Raw genomic sequence first — 20,136 nt, 5'->3', positions numbered from 1 at the left:
GAGGGCATGGCTTTAAAGTAATGGGTGGGAAGTTCAAGGGAGATATCAGAGGAAGGTTTTTTTTTACCCAGAGAGTGGGGCATGGAATGTGCTGCCTGGGGTGGTGGTGGAGGCAAATTCAAATTCAAGAGATTACTAGATAAGCATATGGAGGAATTTAAAATAAAGGGATATGTGAGAGGAAGGGGTTAGATAGTCTTAGGCCAGGTTTAAAGGTCGGCACAACATTGTGGGCTGAAGGGCCTGTACTGTGCTGTACTGTTCTATGATTCTAATGCTTATGGCCAGAGGCATTTGCCTTTGGTGTGTTTTTATGAGATTGAACAAGACTGAGAGAATGTGTGTCAGCACAGCTGGTGAAACTCTGTGTCAGCAGACAAGGACATTGTCTTCCACACTGAAATTATTGGGTGTTGTGGTTTGTACTAGTTATAATTGGATATTGGCAATGAACTGAAGGCCAATACTTTATTCAAATCAGTTATTTAGATATGCTGATATTCCATTGAACAATGTTGTCTTTAAAGAATAGTGAAGCTCTGTGCAATTCATTCAGAAGTTTTGTTTTTAAAGAAAATGAGGATTATTACAGCACTGAGCTGTAATGAAGGCTGTCACACTCTGAGCCCTTTTAAACCAGGTGGTGTGTGCACAGACCAAAGTAGTCCGGGGTTTCACGAAAATTGTCAAGCTATTATATTGAGCGATGCAGTAAAAGAGAAGAGGTATCAACACTCTATTTGCCCTTTTCATGAAGTGATTGCAACAGAATGAAAGTGTACAGTTAGCGTGTGAGTAATTAGGATAATGTCCCTGTTTAGATGGATGAATTTATTTGCACTGCATTTTGTAGCCAACCGAAAGGACAAGTTGGGTTTTACCAAGTATGCTCTTTGTCAGAACTCGTGTCTTTATCCAGTTGTTGAATAGATCCTGTGAGAAAGTATTTGGTTCACGCATTGTTAAAATGGTAGTGACTTAATTAGATTCCCAATCCAGACCTACAAACACCCTTTCCCCACCACCTCTCAATTCTCTGAGGTAAGATTTAATTTCCAGCTTCATACCTACACCAGGCAGACACCAAATCCACTCTCCCTGCCTCAAGGCATCAGTAGCAGGTACCTTCTGTTTTCATGGTGTTTTACAAACTGACAAAAATGTTGATGAAGTCTTATGTTTAGTGATCTGAACTTCTTGTTTGCCATCTCTTCCTTGAAATCGGAATGATGTCAGTGTTTTATTGTGCATCAAGGTCAGAAATTTTAAGCTGCTATTTTTTTTTGTCTCACTTCTCTCTTCTAAATGAAGGACGGACATCTTGCTGCAGAAGCTAATCCTGGTGGTGGGGCAGGAGGTCTTCTATGGAGCACTGTGGGGCAGTGTCATTGTGAGCCCTTCCATCCGTCTCCCTGCTTCTCTCTTCATTGTCAGCCACATAAATAAATCCACACCAAGAAAGGAGCAGAAGTATATGTTTGGTTCAGACCCCCGCCTGGCTGTAAGTCTCTTAATGCAATCCAACTGTTGTTCTTCTGTCTCGCTTTTTATTGGGGTCGTACCCCCCTGAGAAAGGGGAGCAAGGCAAGTGGTTTGGAGCTTGTTGGAACTGGGAACTGCCAAGGAGTTTGGGAGGCAAGCTGATCTCTAATAATACAGGTCTTTTGATTAAAATTTAAAGGAACAAAAATCAGGTGGATTCAGTCAAAGGTCCTACAGAGTTTGGGACTTCTGTAGCACAGTTCCCAGAGGGCCCTTGTAATAACAAAATAGACTGCTTGAGGAACTCAGTGGGTCAGGCAGCATCTGTGATGGAAAATGGACGGTTGATCCAAAATGTCCAGCAGTTTGTTGCTCCAGATTCCTCCATCTGCAGTCTCTCATGTCTTTTGGCCCTTGTGATAACATTGTCCATAATTAACACAAACAATCATTGTCAGTAAATCCATATATTGGCAACTGAGAGAAATGGAAGGATTTTCATTGGTGCAACATCCTTTCCCTTGAGGTTGGGGCTCAGGCCATTGGTGGAATCAGGTACGTCTTGCTCTGCATCTGGCCTAACAGAAGTGACAACTGCAGCAAAATTTGTTCTTGTTGGTACAAAAGTGATCATTTTCAGTTTTTAAAGGCGTGAATCCCATGTGGCCTTGCAAGTTTTGTATATGCTTGGATTCCACAAAGGTTTTTTTTCTCACCTCCATAAAAATCCAGGAAAGGAGAGGAAGGGTAATGGTTGTGGCAGGGAACAGTACTCTGTATGATGTGTGCACTTTGACTTTTGTCATATGCACAAGTACACGTATGCACAGGTGCAATGAGAAACTTACCACATAGCATTAGAGACACAACATTCACAAGAAAAGCATGAATTAAATATAAATTGTACAAGTAAGAACACAATTAGAACAAAAAGAAACAGTCCATTGTAGTGCACAGTGTGCTATACTGAGGTAGTGATTTGGGTTGTGCAGATCAGTTCAAGAACCGAATGGTTGAACGGAAGTAGCTGTTCCTGAACCTGGTGATGTGGGGCTTCAGCTTCTGTACCTCCTGCCCAATGGTAACTGCGAAAAGATGGCATGGCCTGGATGGTGGGGATCTTAGATAATTCCCCACATCCCTTCTCTCCCTACACCCTGCCCCCTAACCCACCTTTTTTTTTCCTCCTTACCTTTTGACCCATCCCCAGTGGATCTGCTCTCCCCTCCTGCCCCGCACCTGCCTATCATTATCTCTTACCTGCATCTATCTATCACCACCCTGTGCCCACCCCACCTCCCCTCTTTTGTCCACCTATCGCTGCTCTGCTTTTCCCTCCAATATACTGGGCTTCCCCTTTTCTTATCTTCAGTCCTGAAGAAGGGTCCTGACCCGAAACATTGACCGCCTGCTTTTCTCCACGGCTGCTGCCTGGCCCGCTGAGTTCCTCCAGCGTCATCGTGTTTTTCACTCTCAACAGTACATCTGTAGAAGTTTGTTGGTGTTTGTGGTGGGTGGGAAGAATTCTAGGGAAGGAAGGATTGGGGAAGGTCAATCACCTTCATGACAACAAAGTAATGGGCAGCCAAATTCCAGCTACCGAACAGGTAGAGGCTGGAGCATTATGACTGGAAGCTTGCTGTCCCCCTCCTTGGAATTGTCCTAAGACAAGGTGATGAGAATAAACATACACATAGCTGCTGGGGAAAATGATCTGTTAATTTTCTCTCCAGTTCTCTAATTCATTGGTCTATTTCTTTGTTTCCTAGGTGAAAGGGTTGTGTGCCTCTGTGCAGGATTCAAATGTTCTTGTGCAACGGAATACATTAGAAATTTTATTTTACTTTTTTCCACTTAGCACATGCCTGGTAAGTGTTTAACATGTCCATTTTAACACCTGTGAACTTATTGCAGCACCTGCTTCTCTTATTTTATCTCCAATAATTCTCTAAATTAGATTAACTTGTAGAAAGCAAGTGTGTCATAATTCACAGCAGAAGTTGCTGGGTATTGTTGGGAAATGTCGTATTGTAGTACTCTTAGCATTAATTCTCAGTAGCCATTTGTAAATGGGCATTTTGTTTGGAGATGCAAGTTGCACACCAGGACTGATTGCCTTGAAAGAAAGTGATGACCAAGACAAGTGCATTAAACACTGTATAGGTATGTTTTAATGACACGGTTAACTAAGTTCTGTTGAACCCTGTACTTTCACCCCTGAACTTGGATTTGAAACCACCCTTGCGAGTTTGATGCAACTTGGGATGAATGTGGAGCTGGCTAGCAGATTCTTGCAAGGTCAGTGTTGGCAAGTAAAAACATGCTTTATTGTGTCATCCAGTAACTTTACTTCAGGATGATTTTAAAAAAACTCTTGCACTTTTGTCTTGTTGCATCAGACATTGTGACTGGTTGCAGTGCAAACATTTAAGTACTGGTGCTTTGCTGAGCAATACCACTGTGCAAACTTTGTTTAAAATATGCTTTGCCCTTATGATAGAACAAGTGTTCAGTGTGAGGGCAGCATGTTAATAACCCAGACTGAAGAGGCTGATGGTAACTTTGAGGCAGTAGTTGTTCTTCAGAACACCACTAGAGGTGCTTGGTGTGTACTTTTCACAGCCAAATTGAAGATGTTTGTCATGTGTGCATTCCTCAATCAAACAGTGCCACCACTAAAGAACAACGTTTGATGACTGACTGAAGTTGTCCATTTATTGTGGGTTGCTGTTCCTGTGTTCTACTGTACAAACTGTGTGTGTAAAATTACCTCTGAACAGCAGTGAAGTTAATCAGCAGGGTAATCAGCTGCTGAGAAGGCACTTGTTTAAGTTCCATATTAATTAAATTTCTTTTTTTTTCCAACGTTGATTGGAAATAATTTCTGAATGATGTTTATTTGGTAAAAGTGATGGAAATTTACCAGAATGGTCTGTGTTTTTATTTTAAAATCACTGGCTGTTTATCTCCAGGATCCAACAAAATCTGTTATCCCGATGACCAGGGCAGAGATGGTGTACGTTCTCTCCACGTCTCTTCACACCATACTGAGACGAGACATGTCATTGAACAGACGACTATATGCATGGCTATTGGGTATAAAAATTATCTTTTGTCCTTTTTAATATCTCATTTGTTTAAAAAAATATATCTTTCTGAATTAACATGTTCCTGTCCGCACAATGAGGGCTGCTGAGTAGGTTCCGTTTCTGAATTTATTCTTGGTACTGATCCAAAGTTACCAGTAGTCCCTGTATGGAAATATCCTGCATTACTTTCCTTCCTGCCTTCCCAAGGAAAAAGCAAATATTAGTAAAATTCCATTAATCTGGAATGCTCGGGATTTTGGTGGTGCTGGACAAGCAGATTTTCTGGATTATTGGATGTTGTACAGTAGAATAATAAACTTTCCAGAAGAGCTGGTGAGGGAAAGGGAGCACGGGAACTGGGAAAAGGAAAATGGGAATCAGCACCCAGTGTGCTAGATGCCCACCCATTGGGACTTCTGAATAATTGGATGGCAGATTATTGGAGTTTTACTGTAATCTGCATTTGGAGGGAGTTGGGAGCTGAAATGTGTATGGAAAATTGGATTGTGTCACCCTCTGACTTGTCATCCTCCATGTCCTGCATGGCAAGTAAATGAAAATGCCCAGGGAGGATTTGAACTGTTTCCTCATGGCTCTGACCTTGTGCTGGCATTGATCGGCTTCAAGGACCAGGAAAACGGGTGAGGCAAAGAGTGGAAAATAAGTTAAGATCTTTATCAGTCACATGTACATCGAAACACACGGTGAGATGCATCGTTTGCACAGAGTGTTCTGGGGGCAGCCCGCAAGTGTCGCCACAGTTCCGGCGCCAACGTAGCGTGCCCACAGCTTCCTAACCTGTACGCCTTAGGAAAGTGGGAGGAAACTGGAGCACCGGGAGGAAACCCACAGTCACGGGTAGAACGTATAAACTCAGTACAGACGGTGGCCGGAATTGAACCCAGGTCGCTGGCGCTGTAATAGCGTTACACTAACCGCTACACTACCGTGCCTGAAGGGACTCTGATCTTTTGTGTCGATAACTCTTGGGACGTTATCATGGTCACCTCCCGTTTCGTATATGTTTTCTTCCATAATCATTCTTGCATTTAGAACGTAATTAATAAGATAAATGTGAACTAATCTTAAATTGCTGAATTTGTTGATATCTGGTTCTGTATTGTCTATGTGGAAAGTCATATTTAAGGTTTGCCTATGTTTGAATTGTTGTTACATCTATTATTGAGGGAGTTTTTATGACAGTGATCCTTTTCAGTATAGTGTTTGGCCAACTAGTCAATAAAACAAAGGCTGAGCTTATTTTGTTCTTGTAAATTCTCTCTGTGATTGCGACAATAATGGTTCATGTTGGTTCTTTCAGGTACAGGTTTCAAAGGAGGCATGATTACTGCAGACACAGACTTTTCAGAAGATCAAACTAAGACTTATTTTGATGAATATTCCAGGGATTTGCTGGTTCGAGTAAGTATGTTGATACTGACAATTTATAATGTAATGTTTATAATGTAGATTTGTGCCATGCTTGCACTCAGTTACAAATATGGTTCAAATTGTCGTATTGTTTTGTGTACCATAGAATTAATTTATTGTTAACCTATGAATGGCAAAGTGGTAATTATTCTAGCACTGAATAAATTTAAGAAAGATAATTCAACATGAGAAGTTGTTGGATCTTATCATTGGCAAGGAAGGAGAGAATTAATTATTTCTTCATTCAAGGTGTGGAACTAAAGCCCTTTGTAACAACTGGTCCTCAAAATGTATTTGAGGACTGTTAAGTGCTTTTAGTAACCAATTTGCTTTCACCCACAGGCATTGATGAAATCTTTGCAACAGGTGGATGCTGAGGTTGATCAGGATCATGGACCTCAAGCACATCTGAAGCCCTTCCGGATTCTAATAAGTCTGCTTGATAAGCCTGATTTGGGTAAAGTAGAAAATAATTTTCTTTTTATCCTTTTAAAGTGAATTTTCCCTTTTAGACTTAAATATTTTTTGTATTAGCAGTTGGTTAAGGTCAATGGAATTGAAACAAATGCTGTTTACTTTTGCAACAAACCTTGTTTAGTTCCCATTTTACATCTTTCACTTAAAATAGGTGTCACAATTGCTACTGAGTGAATAAATCTTTCATGGCACGGACTGTAAATGGGAGGTTGCATATTTGGTCTCTGGTCTGGTGCTAAATTGATTGACCTTGCAACAACTTGTCAGTAGCAGTTTCCTCCTGGACAGGAAAAGCAAGTTACTGTTAAAAGACGTGTGACGTAGTCAGACTCATTTTACTTGAGCTAGGCCAATGTCTAATAACTAGACTCTCCCCTGGAAGGGGGAGTGAATTGGCTTGGAATCATAGAGTTGTACAGTATAGAAATGAGCCCTTCAGTCCAACTCATCCATGCGAACCGTTATGCATATCTATGCTAATCCCATTTTCCCGCATTAGGCGTTTAATTCTCTATTCCAGTTTAAATACCTGTCCAAATGCATTTTAAACATTGTGATTGTATCTGCCTCCACTAGCTCCTCTGGCAGCTTGTTCTATGTAAAAATCACCACCCTTTGTGTGGAAGAACGTGACCCTCAGATCTCCTTTAAATTTCTCCTCTCTCCCCTTAAACTATTCCCTCTAGTTTTAGGCTCTCCCACCTTTGGGCAAAAAGACTCTAATTATCTACCCAATAAACCTCTATAAGGTCACCCCTCAGTCTCCTATATTTCAGTAAGGATAAACCCAGCCTGTCCAATCTCTCCTAATAAGTAAAGCCCATCCTTCTGGGCAACATCCTGGTGAATCTCTTGTACACTTTGTTTTGTAATACTACCACATCCTGTAGAGTGGTGACCAGCACAATACACAACACTCCAAGTGCGACCTGACCGATGTTTTATACAACCACAACGTGACTGCCTGTCATTTCCGCCAGATGCAACGAGATCCCACCACCAGCCGCATCTTCTCCTCCCTACCCCTTTCTGCAGGGACCAATTCCTCTGTGACTTCCTGGTCTGCTGGATCTAAATTCTGGAACTCCCTCCCCTACAGCACTCTGGGGTTCCTTCACCAGAAGGGCTGCAGTGTTTCAAGAATGATTCAGCACCACTTTCTCGACGGCAGTTAAGGTTGGCGAATAAAATGCTGGCATCTGTAAAATGAATATTTAAAACAAAACCTGCATCCCCATTTGGATGCTCAGACAGAACTGCAACCAGATTAAGACAAGCGATGAATACCTAAATATATGACATCAGAAAGGCTGTTGTACTTTGGTTACTAATAGATTCTAGAGCAGCTGGGAACTGTTGAGTAAGTTGGCCGTATCCACTAGCACAACAGCCAAACACTGAAATCAAATCAGGAAAAAGAGGGGAGGAGTATGGAAACATCCAGCTTGATAGTGAAGGATAGGATAAGACCTTTATTAGTCACATGTACATTGAAACACGCAGTGAAATGCATCTCTTGCGTCGAGTGTTTTGGGGGCAGCCCGCAAGTGTCACCACGCCTCCGGTGCTAACGTAGCGTGCCCACAACTTCCTAACCCGTACGTCTTTGGAATGTGGGAGGAAACCGGAGCACCCGGAGGAAACCCACGCAGACACGGGGTGAACGTACAAACTCCTTACAGAGAGTGGCGGGAATTGAACCCGGGTCGCTGGTGCTGTAATAGTGTTATGCTAACTGCTACACTACCGTGCCTGCCTATCAACAATATTTAAAGTGAGGTAAAATTGTTTATATGAGAACATGTCTAAAATGTATGGCCACGTACACTGTAGGTAGTAAACCATGGCACTTAAAATAGCATTAACAATAACCTAGCTGAAAATTGGACCACAGTGGAGAGTACACAAATGTTGTTCTGAAGGAATGATAGAGGCAAGATATGGATTGGAAATGTTTCTGGGAAAGCAGATACCATTTTATAGGTTAATGGTAAGGCTTCGTGGTGAGTTGGAAGTACACTGCTGATGGGGAAATGGGACATTCATCGTTATGGTTTGCAGCTCTTTAACCTGTTGAGGGGTAACTGGAACAGACAATTGCCTTCCCAGTTAATTGTTTATCCCTCTTGTCAGGCCCACAGGTCATTGGGGACTTGCTGCTGGAAGTGATCAGAGCTTTTTACTCCATCTGCAAACAGCTGCTGGACTTGGATGTCCAGTCAAGTCAGAACGAAAGTCTGATCTTAAGGTACTGAAGATGGTTCTGCTGGAATGTTGATGCATAAGTGTTAATACAAAGCATTAAACTGGTAGTAGAATGTCTTCAGTTGTGCCAGCTGTTGGTGTCTCATTTGATTTTCCTTTCTGCAGCCTTATTGCTTTTATCAATGTCTTCCTGCAGATATAGTGAAGTGTTTGCCATTTCTTTTCAACATTCTCTTTGATCTTCAACTCTTTCCCGTTTCGTTTTCCTGAGTGTTTTCAAAATGTTTCATTCTTGATTCTGCAGACTTACCAGCACAGTGAATGAAAGTCTTTATATTCCCTCTCCAGCAAAATAAAAGAAAATAAGAATGCTTCGGAAGTAATAAAGACAATGAACGTACTGATCAGCTCGCTGAGCACAGACTACCTGTGGGATTATGTCACTAGACTTTTCGAGGACTGCATCAGGTAAAGTTGGGTTGGGTACCATCTGGGAGACAAAATGATGTGTGGCTTTTACTGTGCGGTGCCTTCTATTCAAGAAGTGTAGCAGGGATAAGCAAGGTAATTGCAGGCTTGTGGGTCTAATGTCAGTGGTAGGGAATTTACTTGGGGGGGGGTGGGAAAAAAAATCTGAGGGGCAGGATCAATCTGCATGTGGAGTGGCCGGGATTAATCAAAGGTAGGCAGCATGGCTGTGTTAAGGGGAGTTCCTGTCTAAGTTCATTAACAAAGACATTCAAAGAGGATGGTGTGGTTGATGTCGTCTACGTGGACTTGAGGGCCTTTGACAAGACTACAGGGGTGACTGTTCCAAAAGGTTAGAGCCCATGGGATCCAGGGCAATTTGGCAAATTGGATCCAGAATTGACTTGGTGAAAGGAAACAGGATGATGGTCAAAATGATTTGCAATTGGACGTCTGTGAAGTCATGTACTGTAGGGATTGGCACTCGGACCCTCGCTGTTGGTTCTGTATATTAATGATCTGAATGTGAATATAGGAGGTGTGATCAGTAAGTTCTCAGACAACACAAAGATTGGTGGTGTTGATAGGAGTGTAGTCTTTGACAACAGAACAATATTGATCAGTTGGTAAAATGGGCTGAGAAATGATAAAATGAAATTTAACCCTGAAAAATGTGAAGTCATGCATTTTGGGAGGATTATTGAGGCTAAGATGTACACATGAACAGCAGGTCCCAGGAAGTACTTAAGGGACTTGGTGTACATCCAAGGAACCCTGAAGACTATAGGGAGATGAGATTTGAAGTGTAGTTTCAAAATACTGTAAACAGGACAGTTAGGGTTGCTAGGAGATAAGAATAAAAAGCAAAGAATCAATGCAAGGATTGAATGATAATGATAAAAATCTATAGATGCTGAAAATCTGAAAAAGAAATCTCAGCAGGTGGTGGTTTAGCAGGTTAGTGGGAGAGAAAGAGTCAATATTTCAGGTCATGGAGTCTTTGTCAGGATGGGAAAATTGAGAAGCTGGGTGTGTTTTAAGTTGCAGAGAGGGGGAGGTGGGGACAACAGAGGGAATGTCTGTGACAGGACGCAGAACTGAGTTGTCAAGATGATGATTACTTTTCTCAAAACTGGCAGTTAGGATCTGAAAGGAAAAAAAGAAATTCCTTGAAACAGCAATGTGAAACCAGGTGTGTGTGTGTGTGAGAGAGAGAGAAAACCTGAAATTGTTAAATTTGGTATTCAGTCCCAAGGGCTGCAATGTATCCAAATGGAAAATGAGATGCTATTCCTTGAGCTTGCATTGGCCCTCGTTGGAGCAATGTGAGAGGCCATGGATGGAGGAGGACAGGGAATTAAAGTGACAGGTGACTCGGACCTTGGGGTCACTCTTACAGAGTGAACAGAGGGGTTCTGCAAAGCATTTATCCAAAGTGTGTTTGCTTCCCCCAGTGTAGGGGAGATGACATAGCGAGCACTCAATTTGAAGAAGTGAACATGAATCACTGCTTCACCTGGAATGTGTGTTTGGGTCCCTGGATGGTGGGAAGGAAGAGGGAAAAGGACAGATGTTGCTTGGGAAAGGGCCAAAAATAGGAGCTGGTCTGTTGAGTGAATGTGTTTGGATGTTGCCAGTGTAATGGAACATCACCACAGCAGAACATCGAGCAAATTGGAACCTGATTTGTCGTCGTCTTCCTTTTTATGTTTATTTTCTGTATTTCTCTTCTGTGGAAGTCTTCCAGACCACTTGGGCTGCCGAGCAGGTAGTGAAATGCACACACTTATCACCTTCTTTAAACCCATCCTTTAAGCTTTTGGCATCTGATATTTTCTGATACATCATTGAGCTTCCAGTGGCTGGGGATTAATGTTCATTCTCTTATGACATCCTTAAACTGAAGTGATTTATGAAGGAAATCATAAACGACATTCCTGAAGCTTCAATTAATGAACAGCGTGCCGCTGTTGAGATTTGCGCGAGGGATGAAGGAGAATGTTTTCTGGTTTGCAGGAACAGATCTCAGGTGGCGAGCCAGATGGTAGAGGAAGATCCAAGTCCCCCTCCCACTGTTGAAGAACTCTGTACTTTGTTGGTGTTCCTGTTAGAAGTCATTCCACTGGTACGTTGGTACTTATCTATCTGTTATGCATAACAGGACTTGAATGGTTCCCTGTCCACCGATAATTTGATTTCTTGCCTGTTATTTGTTACTACTTTATCGTGTTTAATGCCATTTAAGTTTTTTTGATTATGAAACAGAAATGCATTTATATTATCCTCCTTCCCAGGGTGATCCAAAGTAACTGAATTTGAAATGTTGCAACACAGGCAGTTTGAACATAGAGTCCCAGAACGATGACACCACTGGATAAACTGGTCTAGTAATGAATGTTGAGCAGCGCAGTGTCATAGTTATAGAGTCCTACAGCGCAGAAACAGGCCCTTTGGCCCATCAGATCCATACCACCCATTGTACCTATTTATACTAATCCCATTCACCCACATTAGGCCTGTGGCCTTCTATGCCCTGGCAATTCTAGAACTTATTAAATGTTGTTAGAGACCCTGCCTCCAGCACTTCCTTCAGGAAGTGCAATCCAGACACCCTTGAGGGTAAAGAATTCCTCCTCCTGATCCCCTCTTGCCTTTTTACTGCAGAATATTGCTTTGTGGGTTTTTTTGCATGCAGACAGAATCTGGACCCAGCAAAGAATGCTTTGCAGATGCTGGAAGCCTGAAATAGTGCTACAGTTTTTTGATTTTCGGCATCAGTAAGGAGATGCTTATAACCCCAAAACTGTGTGAGGGGATCGCTGCCTTCCTTCTGCCTCTGGTCCCTTTCCCATTTAACCTCTACCTCCCACACTGCTCCTGTTCACTCACAGGCTCCCTGCCCCCCCCCCCCCCCCCCACCCCCCCAAATCCCTCAATTGATTCTGGTTCCATCTGCCTGTCATCTCTGCCCTTTTGGTTCTCATTTATCACCTTCCTTACTTGTCTGATTCCCAGCACTTGCAGCCTTTGTGTTCCTGCGTCTCTCCCTCCAGTCTCTGTCTCCCCTTTCGCCTTTCTCTCCCCCCCGCCCCCCCCCCACCTGGTTCCATCTGCATCTTTCTGTTTTTGCCTCCTACCATCTATCATCCACCTGCATCTGTCTCCTAACCATGAACAACACTCCCCCCCACCCCCCCCAACCACCGAGCTCGATCTGCCCATCATCTTCCATCCCTCTTCAGTCCACCAATCACTTCTGGCTGCTGTCTCTTCACTCAGGGCCTCAACCCGAAACATCAACAATTCTCCCCCCGCAGACGCTGCTCGACCTGCTGAGTTCCTCCAGCAGATTGTTGTAACTGCGTTGAAGAATTCCTGTATGGAGTCACAAATGGCGACTGAACTAATTCCTAAATTCTCAACTCCTAACCTGTTGGTAGTTGAGCACTGATCCTGCAATGGAACTTTCTAGTCTCGAGGTAACTTTAAGCAAAATAAACCTACTGGTGCCTCTCAGTGTCCACAATCAGCATTAGATTAAAATTGCGGCCCCATAACAAAATGTCACTGAACTGGTAAGATTGGATTAGATCTCTTTATTAGTCACATGTACATCGAAACACACAGTGAAATACATCTTTTTGTGTAGTGTTCTGGGGGTAGCCTGCAAGTGTCACCACGCTTCTGGCGCCAACATAGCATGCCCGCAGATTCCTAACCTGTACGTCTTTAGAATGTGGGAGGAAACTGGGGGAAACCCACGCAGACACAGGGAGAACGTACAAACAGAGAGCGGCTGGAATTGAACCCGAGTCGCTGGTGCTGTAAAGTGTTATGCTAACTGCTACACTACCGTGCCTGCTTTTTGGTACAGGTAGGGGGAATGGTCACAGTTGTTTTCCCAGGATAGGGGAGTCTAAAATGAGAGGGCATAAATTTAAGGTGAGTAGGGAAGAATTTTAAAGGGGATGTGAGGAGCAGCTTCACACACAGGGTGGTGGATATGTGGAATGAGCTGCCAGAAGAAGTAGTAGAATTAAAATGTTTAAGAGATTTGGACAGGTACATGGATAGGAAAGGTTTAGAGGGATATGGGACTAGCTCAGGTAGACAACTTGGTCAGCATGGACGAGTTGGGCCAAAGAGCTTGTTTCCATGCTGTATAACTCTTTGAATCTATGACTCCATGAGGCCATTGAAACTGTTGCAGGTAATTTTGTCTTTTTGTTTGTTTACACTGACTTGCTCCATGGACCTGTCTTCAGAAGGTACGATATTTCTGTCAACTTCCATCATTTCTATTGACATTCACTTAACATGAAATCAAGAATATTTTTCACTGGGAAGAAAATTTCAAAAGATTGAAAAATCTGATTTTTATTTTAAGTCGTAGACCAATTTGTTTCATTTGTCAATTGTGTTATTTGCCCAATTTAGTATTTTTTTTATTTAAGCCTGTGTTGGTTGAGTGGGAGAAACAGACAGCTGTTGAAAGACAGCTGAGCTAAGGTAAATACTTAGTAGTTTAGTGTAATGGTTTGGAGATTAGGGAACACGTTTGTGTTCTGTTTTACCCATGGTGAGCATAATCTGTGGCTTAAAATGTTTTTCTTGTTACTTGAGTAATTTTTAATACAGTCTTTCACCATTGTCTTCAGGAGCTGTACACTGAGATTCAGACTCAGTATCTCCCTCAAATGCTGTGTCACATTGTTCATTGTTTGATGGAACGTGTGGAAAGTCTAAGTCTGCAGGAGTTGACGGAGAGCCTGAAGATGTGCTGTGCAACACTCTCCAAAATTCAGCTGCCTGCCGCATTTATGGACACAGAGACAGGAAGTACCGAAGAAGTTGAGGCAGATAGTGGAAAGCCACCTGAGGTAAGGTTGGGACACCTGTTGGGTTAGGGTCAAGGCCCATGGTTTGATCTTGGATGTGAGAGTGAGATGATCCCATTAGTGTCACAGGAATCCACAAATGGTTTGGGTGCCGTCGTGTTCCAGGTAGGAAGGAAAAGAGTATCATTCCCAGTTGGTATCTTGTGAATCCCTGCTCAAAGTTGACGGCTGAGGATCCGTAGTCATACAGCACAGAAACAAGATCTTCAGTCTGCCATTGTGTCCACCAAGTTTCAAGTCAAGTTTCAAGTTGAGTTTATTGTCATGTGCCCAAGTATGATGAGGTACAGGGACAATGGAAAAACTTGCTTGCAGTGACACCACAGGCATGTAGGGCCGACACGGTAGTGTAGCGGTTAGCGTAACGCTTTACAGCGCCAGCGACCCAGGTTCAACTCCGGCCACTGTCTGTAAGGAGTTTGTACGTTCTCCCCATGTCTGCGTGGGTTTCCTCCGGGTGCTCCGGTTTCCTCCCACATTCCAAAGACCTACAGGTTAGGAAGTTGTGGGCATGCTATGTCGGCACCAGAAGCGTGGCGACACTTGCAGGCTGCCTCCAGATCACGCCACACAAAAGGATATATTTCACTGTGTGTTTTGATGTACATGTGACTAATAAAGATATGTTATCTTATGTAAGTATATATCATAAATTTATACAAGACAGTGAAGGGGGGTGGGGGAGAAAGACACAGATGAGTGCATAGCAGTGCAAGAAATGGTCCGCAGCGTTCGGTTCAAGAACCTGGTGGTTGCAGGGAAGTAGCTGTTCCTGACCCTGGTGGTGTGGGACTTCAGGCTTCTGTACCTCCTGCCTGAGAGAACTGAGAGAAGCAGTGAGAAGATGGCATGGCCTGGATGGGGGGGGGGGGGGGGGGGAATCCTTGATGGTGGATGATGTCTTCTTGAGGCAGTACCTCTTGTAGATGCTGTCAGTGGTGGGGAGGGCTGTGCCCGTGACGGACCGGGCTGTGTCCACTACTCTCTGCAGTGTCTTGCATTCTTGCGCGCTGGAATTTCCGTACCAGGCTGTGATGCAACCAGTCAGGATACTCTCAACAGTGCATCTGTTGAAGTTTGTCAGATTATTTGGTGACATGCCAAATCTCCTTAAGCTTCTAAGAAGGTAGAGGCGCTGTCATGCCGCCTTCAGGATTGCATCTATGTGCTAGGCCCAGGACAGATCAGCCGAGATGTTGACACCCAGGAATTTCAAGCTGCTTACTCTACGCACCTCTGACCCACCAATGGACCAGCACTTGATCTTCTGACGTTCCCTTTTTGAAGTCAACGTTTAGCTCCTTGGTTTTGTTGACATTATTACGGCACTGCTCAACCAGGTGTTCTATCTCGCTCCTGTACGCCGTACTGCCCATACCTATACTAACCCCACTTGATTAGATATAGCTCCTAGTGTGAGGTTAAATAACCTTCTAATTTCTATATTTCCTTTTGCCACTTGAGTCCTACACGGAGGGGGATTGCTCTGTGAACTAATTTTCCCCGGGACCTACTATCCTCACGTTCACATCAACTCCCTCTGACCTTACCACTCAGCTTCACCCTAGAGGCCACTTACAGTGGCCAATTAACCTCCCGACCTGCACATCTTTGGGATGTGAGAGGAAATTGGAGCACCGGGGAAAACCCATGAGGTCACAAACTCCATGCGGACAGCACCCAAGGTCAGGATTGAACCCGGGTTGCCGGAGCTGTGGGGCAGCAGCTCTATTGGCTGCTCCACTGTGCTGCCCCTAACCTTCATTGGTTGACCAGTGAGAATCTGGGCTAGGGATGGGGAGGCACGTAGGGAATACTCCATCAAACCATGGAAGTTAGTGATGCTGATCGAGCTCCTTTCACCTAGTGCCTGAGTCAGCATTTTGTTGGTGCAATGCAGAATGAATTCCATCATTGTGCACTCTCCCTGGAGTTTAGCTTCAGCATCTGCCTCAAATATTTATGTACTGTTCTCTTTTTAAAGGTGAAGTGACTCTTCTCCCTCCAATACACAATGGGGAAATTATTATAATCCTCTGAAATGTTGCTCCTTTCTTGGGAAACAAATTTGCTATGTATTGTGTTCAGTTCTGGTCGCCTCCATACAGGAAGGATATGGAAGCTTTGGACAGGGTGCAGAGGAGATTTACCAGGATGCTGTCTGGATTGGAGAGCATGTCTTATGAGGATAGGTTGAGTGAGTTAGGGCTTTTCTCTTTGGCGAGAAGGAGGATGAGAGGTGACTTGATAGAAGTATACAAGATGATAAGAGGCATAGATCGAGTGGACAGTCAGAGACCTTTTCTCAGGGTGACAATGGCTAATACAAGGGGACATAATTTTAAGGTGATTGTGCGAGGGGAGGGTGGTGTCGATGGGAACGTGGGGGGGAGGGGGGGAATGGAATGGGATCGGTGTAGGTGGGTGTTTGATGGTCAGCACGGATTTTATGGACCAAAGGGCCTCATTCCATGCTGTGTGCAAACCTGGTCGGTGAGGTTATGAAGGGCAGAGGGAAGACTGCCTTTTCCCCCAGGGTAGGGGGGTGCAGGTTGAAGGTGAGGGGGGGAGATTTCAAGGGGACCCGAGGGGCACCTTCTTCACTCTGAGGGTGGTCCATATGTGGAACGAACTGCCAGAGGAAATGGGTGAGGCAGGTACATTAACAACACTCGGACAGGTCCGTGGATAGGAAAGGTTCAGAGGGATATCGGGCCAAACGCAGGCAGATGGGACCAGCTTGGATGGGAATCTGGGTCGGCACAGACCAGTTGGGCCAAAGGGCCTGTTTCTGTGCTGCGTGACTCTGTGACTAAGAAATGTTGATGGACAGAGGGGCCTCACGGATCAGGTCCATGGCTCCCTGAAGCTGGCAGCACAGGTGGACAGTGTGGGGGGAGAAGACGTACAGCACGCTGGCCTTTCATCGGTTGGGACCCAGAATATAAAACTCGGGACATTATGATGCAGCTTCAAACTCCAAGGCAGAGTACAAAGTTAATGGCAGGATTCTGGGTAGTGTGGAGGAGCAGGGATCTGGGGGTCCATCTCCACAGATCCCTGAAAGTTGCCTCACAGGTGGATAGGCTAGTTAAGAAAGCTTGTGGGATGTTAGTTTTCATAAGTCAAGGGATCGAGTTTAAGAGCCGCAAGGTAATGATGCAGCTGTACAAAACTCTGGTTAGACCACAGTTGGAATGCTGTGTCCAGTTCTGGTCGCCTCATTATAGGAAGGATGTGGAAGCATTGGAAAGGGTGCAGAGGAGATTTACCAGGATGCTGCCTGGTTTAGAGAATATGCATTATGAGGAGATACTAAGGGAGCCAGGGCTTTACTCTTTGGACAGAAGGAGGATGAGAGGAAACATGATAGAGATGTACAAAATATTAATAGATAGAGTGGACAGCCAGTGCCTCTTTCCCAGGGCACCGATACTCAATGCAAGAGGGTATGGCTTTAAAGTAATGGGTGGGAAGTTCAAGGGAGATATTAGAGGAAGGTTTTTTTACCCAGAGAGTGGTTGGAGCATGGAATGCGCTGCCTGGGGCAGTGGTGGAGGCAGGTACATTGGTCAAATTCAAGAGATTGCTAGATAAGCACATGAAGGAATTTAAAATGGAGGGATATGTGGGAGGAAGGGGTTAGATAGTCTTAGGCGAGGTTTAAAGGCTGGCACAACATTGTGGGCCGAAGGGCCTGTACTGTGTTGTACTATTCTATGATTGGAGGAAGGTATAAGGGGGATGTCAGGGTTAAATTTTTTTACACAGCGGGTGGTGGGTGTGTGGAACACACTGCCGGCAGAGGCTGTGGGGGCAAGTACATTAGGGACATCTAAGAGACTCTTAGGTAGCCCTCCATTTCTCTATCATTCGTGTGTCTATGTGGGAGGGAAGGGTTAGATAGATCTTCAGAGCAGGATAAAATGTCAGCACAACATTGTGGGCCAAAGGGCCTGTACTGTGCTGTAGTGTTCTATATACAATTCCCGACTCTGTAATTGAGTATAATGGAAAATTCTTTCCTCTGAGAGTTTCCCAGGAACCAAATCGCACCCGTCACTAGATCCTGGCCCACATGCATCTGCCTAACCATGGTGGCTGAGGCAGATGGAGGATGAGGTACGGTTCCTCTAAAGTTTGTTGCAACAGTGCAGCAGTCCATAGACAAGAGGTTGGAGTGTGGTCACCCCTGTGGACAAAGTACGGGTGCTCCATAAAGTACTCTCCCTCCCAAATCTGTGATTTGCTTTCTCCAGTGCATCCAGAGTGGCAGAAGGTACTTTTTAGTAGCTGTAATCCATTGGGCAATGGGTCAGGAGTTGAGAAGTGGGATTCACTGGGTATCCATGTTAGGCCAACACGGTAATAGTGGGCTGAAAGGCCTGCTGTTCTGCAAATTTCTATTGTTGCTGTTGGGATGTTTTCTCCACTGACTGCCCCTCCTGCACCCAACCCTTCCACCCCCACCAACCCAGACTCCTTGCATGCAACTCCTAATCAATTTTTTTTCTGCAAGATTGAACTTTGGAGCTGTTGGATCTGGTTATTTTCGAATCTGCAGGTTCTTTCAGGAGTCCAGGAATGAGTTGAAAACAACTTGGTGCTTCACAAAGTTTTATTGGAAAAGTTTCAAACAAAGAAACAGTCACAGAGCGCATGGCACTAGCTTTACTACTGGGAGATGAGCTGAGACAAAAGGAACTAAAAATGAGCTAGGGCCGGTGGGGCGGGGGGGGGGGGGGGGGGGGGGGTGGGGGAGGGAAGAGAGTGATTAACAAAAAAACGACACCTTTTATACCGGAGATAAGAGGTACTCCTTAGCTAACAATAGTCCAATCAAAAAACCTATTAGATACCTGTGGCAAAACCAACCAATGAGAAAACACGTATTCACCTGATGGATGAACCAATAAGCTAGGAAGTGGTCATTCCTTGTGCAGCCACTTGAGGTGTATTTAAAAACTCTACATGTTTTTAAAAACAACTACTTAAAATAGTTGAATCCGACAGGGCGCATTGAAGACCCTCTTATAGTTACAAGGGAAACACCAGAGACTGTAGATGCTGGAATGTGGAACAACAAAAAATCTGCTGGAGGAACTCAGCGGGTCGAGCAGCATCAGGGCCCTGTGACCTGATGCAGGGTTTCAACCAGAAATGTCGACAATTCCTTTCCTCCCACAGGTGCTGCTTGACCTGCTGAGTTCCTCCAGGAGATTGTTTGTTTGTTGCTGTGGTTACGAGACCCTTGTTTTGGCAGCCTGAAGGGGTACACGTTTGCCTTTTCCTGATGACGTACGTTTATTAACGGTGCCCTTTCAGAGTCCTTCGCGGGAGGAAGCTGGTGAAATGCTGTCTGACAGTGACAACAGTCCAGAAGAAGTTGCGGATGCAACTTTCCCTCCACTGCGGTCAGAGGACAGTGGAATTGGATTGAGCGTTTTGTCAACGGAGCGGTCCCAGGATGCCAGCCAGCCGAAGGTGTCTCCCGAAAATGCCAATGTGTGGAGGAGCAGTGGGAGCATTCAAACGACCCTGCGGAATGTACAGTGGCTCCTTGCCGACTTCACCTTAAAGTACATCTTTGGGACGAACTGTCAGGCCCAGGGTGAGGACGAGAAAGCGGTCACCAAGGAGGAGAGGAAGATGTGGGACAAGAGACAGATCACCGTGCCGCAATTTAAACAAATGCTGTCCGATTTCTTCTCCGTCCGCGGGCCGCCGCCAAAGCCCAAGAGGCGGCAGCATGGTTTCTTCGTGCAGGGTGACGGCGGGAAAGGGGACGGGAGCTGGGACGTGGATCGCATGCTGCAGGAAGTGGAGGAGGTGACACAAGAGTGCAGGCTGGCGTTCGCCGCCATCTGCCAGCTGCTGCTGGATTGCAGCAGCTTTCCCATCTACATGTCCTTCAGAGAGATCGAGACCTTTCAGTCATCTGCCTTCCAAGATGTTGGTAAGCTGACATCCGCACATCTTCAACGGGCACTGATTTTCCCTTTGCCGTTTTACTGCTACTTTAAGCTCAGATAGTATGTCCGGGGTGGGGAGCAGCACTTTTTAGCGTTAAGGAGAAATTCCTTTAC

General features: G+C 44.7%; 1 protein-coding gene across 3 annotated transcripts in view; it reads left to right on the top strand.

Annotated features, from left to right (window-relative positions):
* Positions 1-20,136, top strand: part of dop1b (DOP1 leucine zipper like protein B) — a 120,683-nt gene that overhangs the window by 34,772 nt on the left and 65,775 nt on the right. For all 3 annotated transcript variants that reach the window (XM_052013785.1, XM_052013783.1, XM_052013784.1), the window contains exons 5-14: positions 1,312-1,501; positions 3,252-3,350; positions 4,455-4,578; positions 5,893-5,993; positions 6,345-6,459; positions 8,613-8,727; positions 9,033-9,152; positions 11,169-11,277; positions 13,811-14,032; positions 19,376-20,006. In XM_052013785.1, the coding sequence (XP_051869745.1) occupies positions 1,312-1,501; positions 3,252-3,350; positions 4,455-4,578; positions 5,893-5,993; positions 6,345-6,459; positions 8,613-8,727; positions 9,033-9,152; positions 11,169-11,277; positions 13,811-14,032; positions 19,376-20,006 (1,826 nt within the window). The remainder of the gene's footprint in view (positions 1-1,311; positions 1,502-3,251; positions 3,351-4,454; positions 4,579-5,892; positions 5,994-6,344; positions 6,460-8,612; positions 8,728-9,032; positions 9,153-11,168; positions 11,278-13,810; positions 14,033-19,375; positions 20,007-20,136) is intronic.

This window comes from Pristis pectinata, chromosome 4, assembly GCF_009764475.1.
Source record: "Pristis pectinata isolate sPriPec2 chromosome 4, sPriPec2.1.pri, whole genome shotgun sequence".
NCBI classification, from domain to species: domain Eukaryota; kingdom Metazoa; phylum Chordata; class Chondrichthyes; order Rhinopristiformes; family Pristidae; genus Pristis; species Pristis pectinata.
The sequence above is the reverse complement of the archived record's forward strand: the minus strand, read 5'-3'. Positions and strand labels throughout refer to the sequence as shown.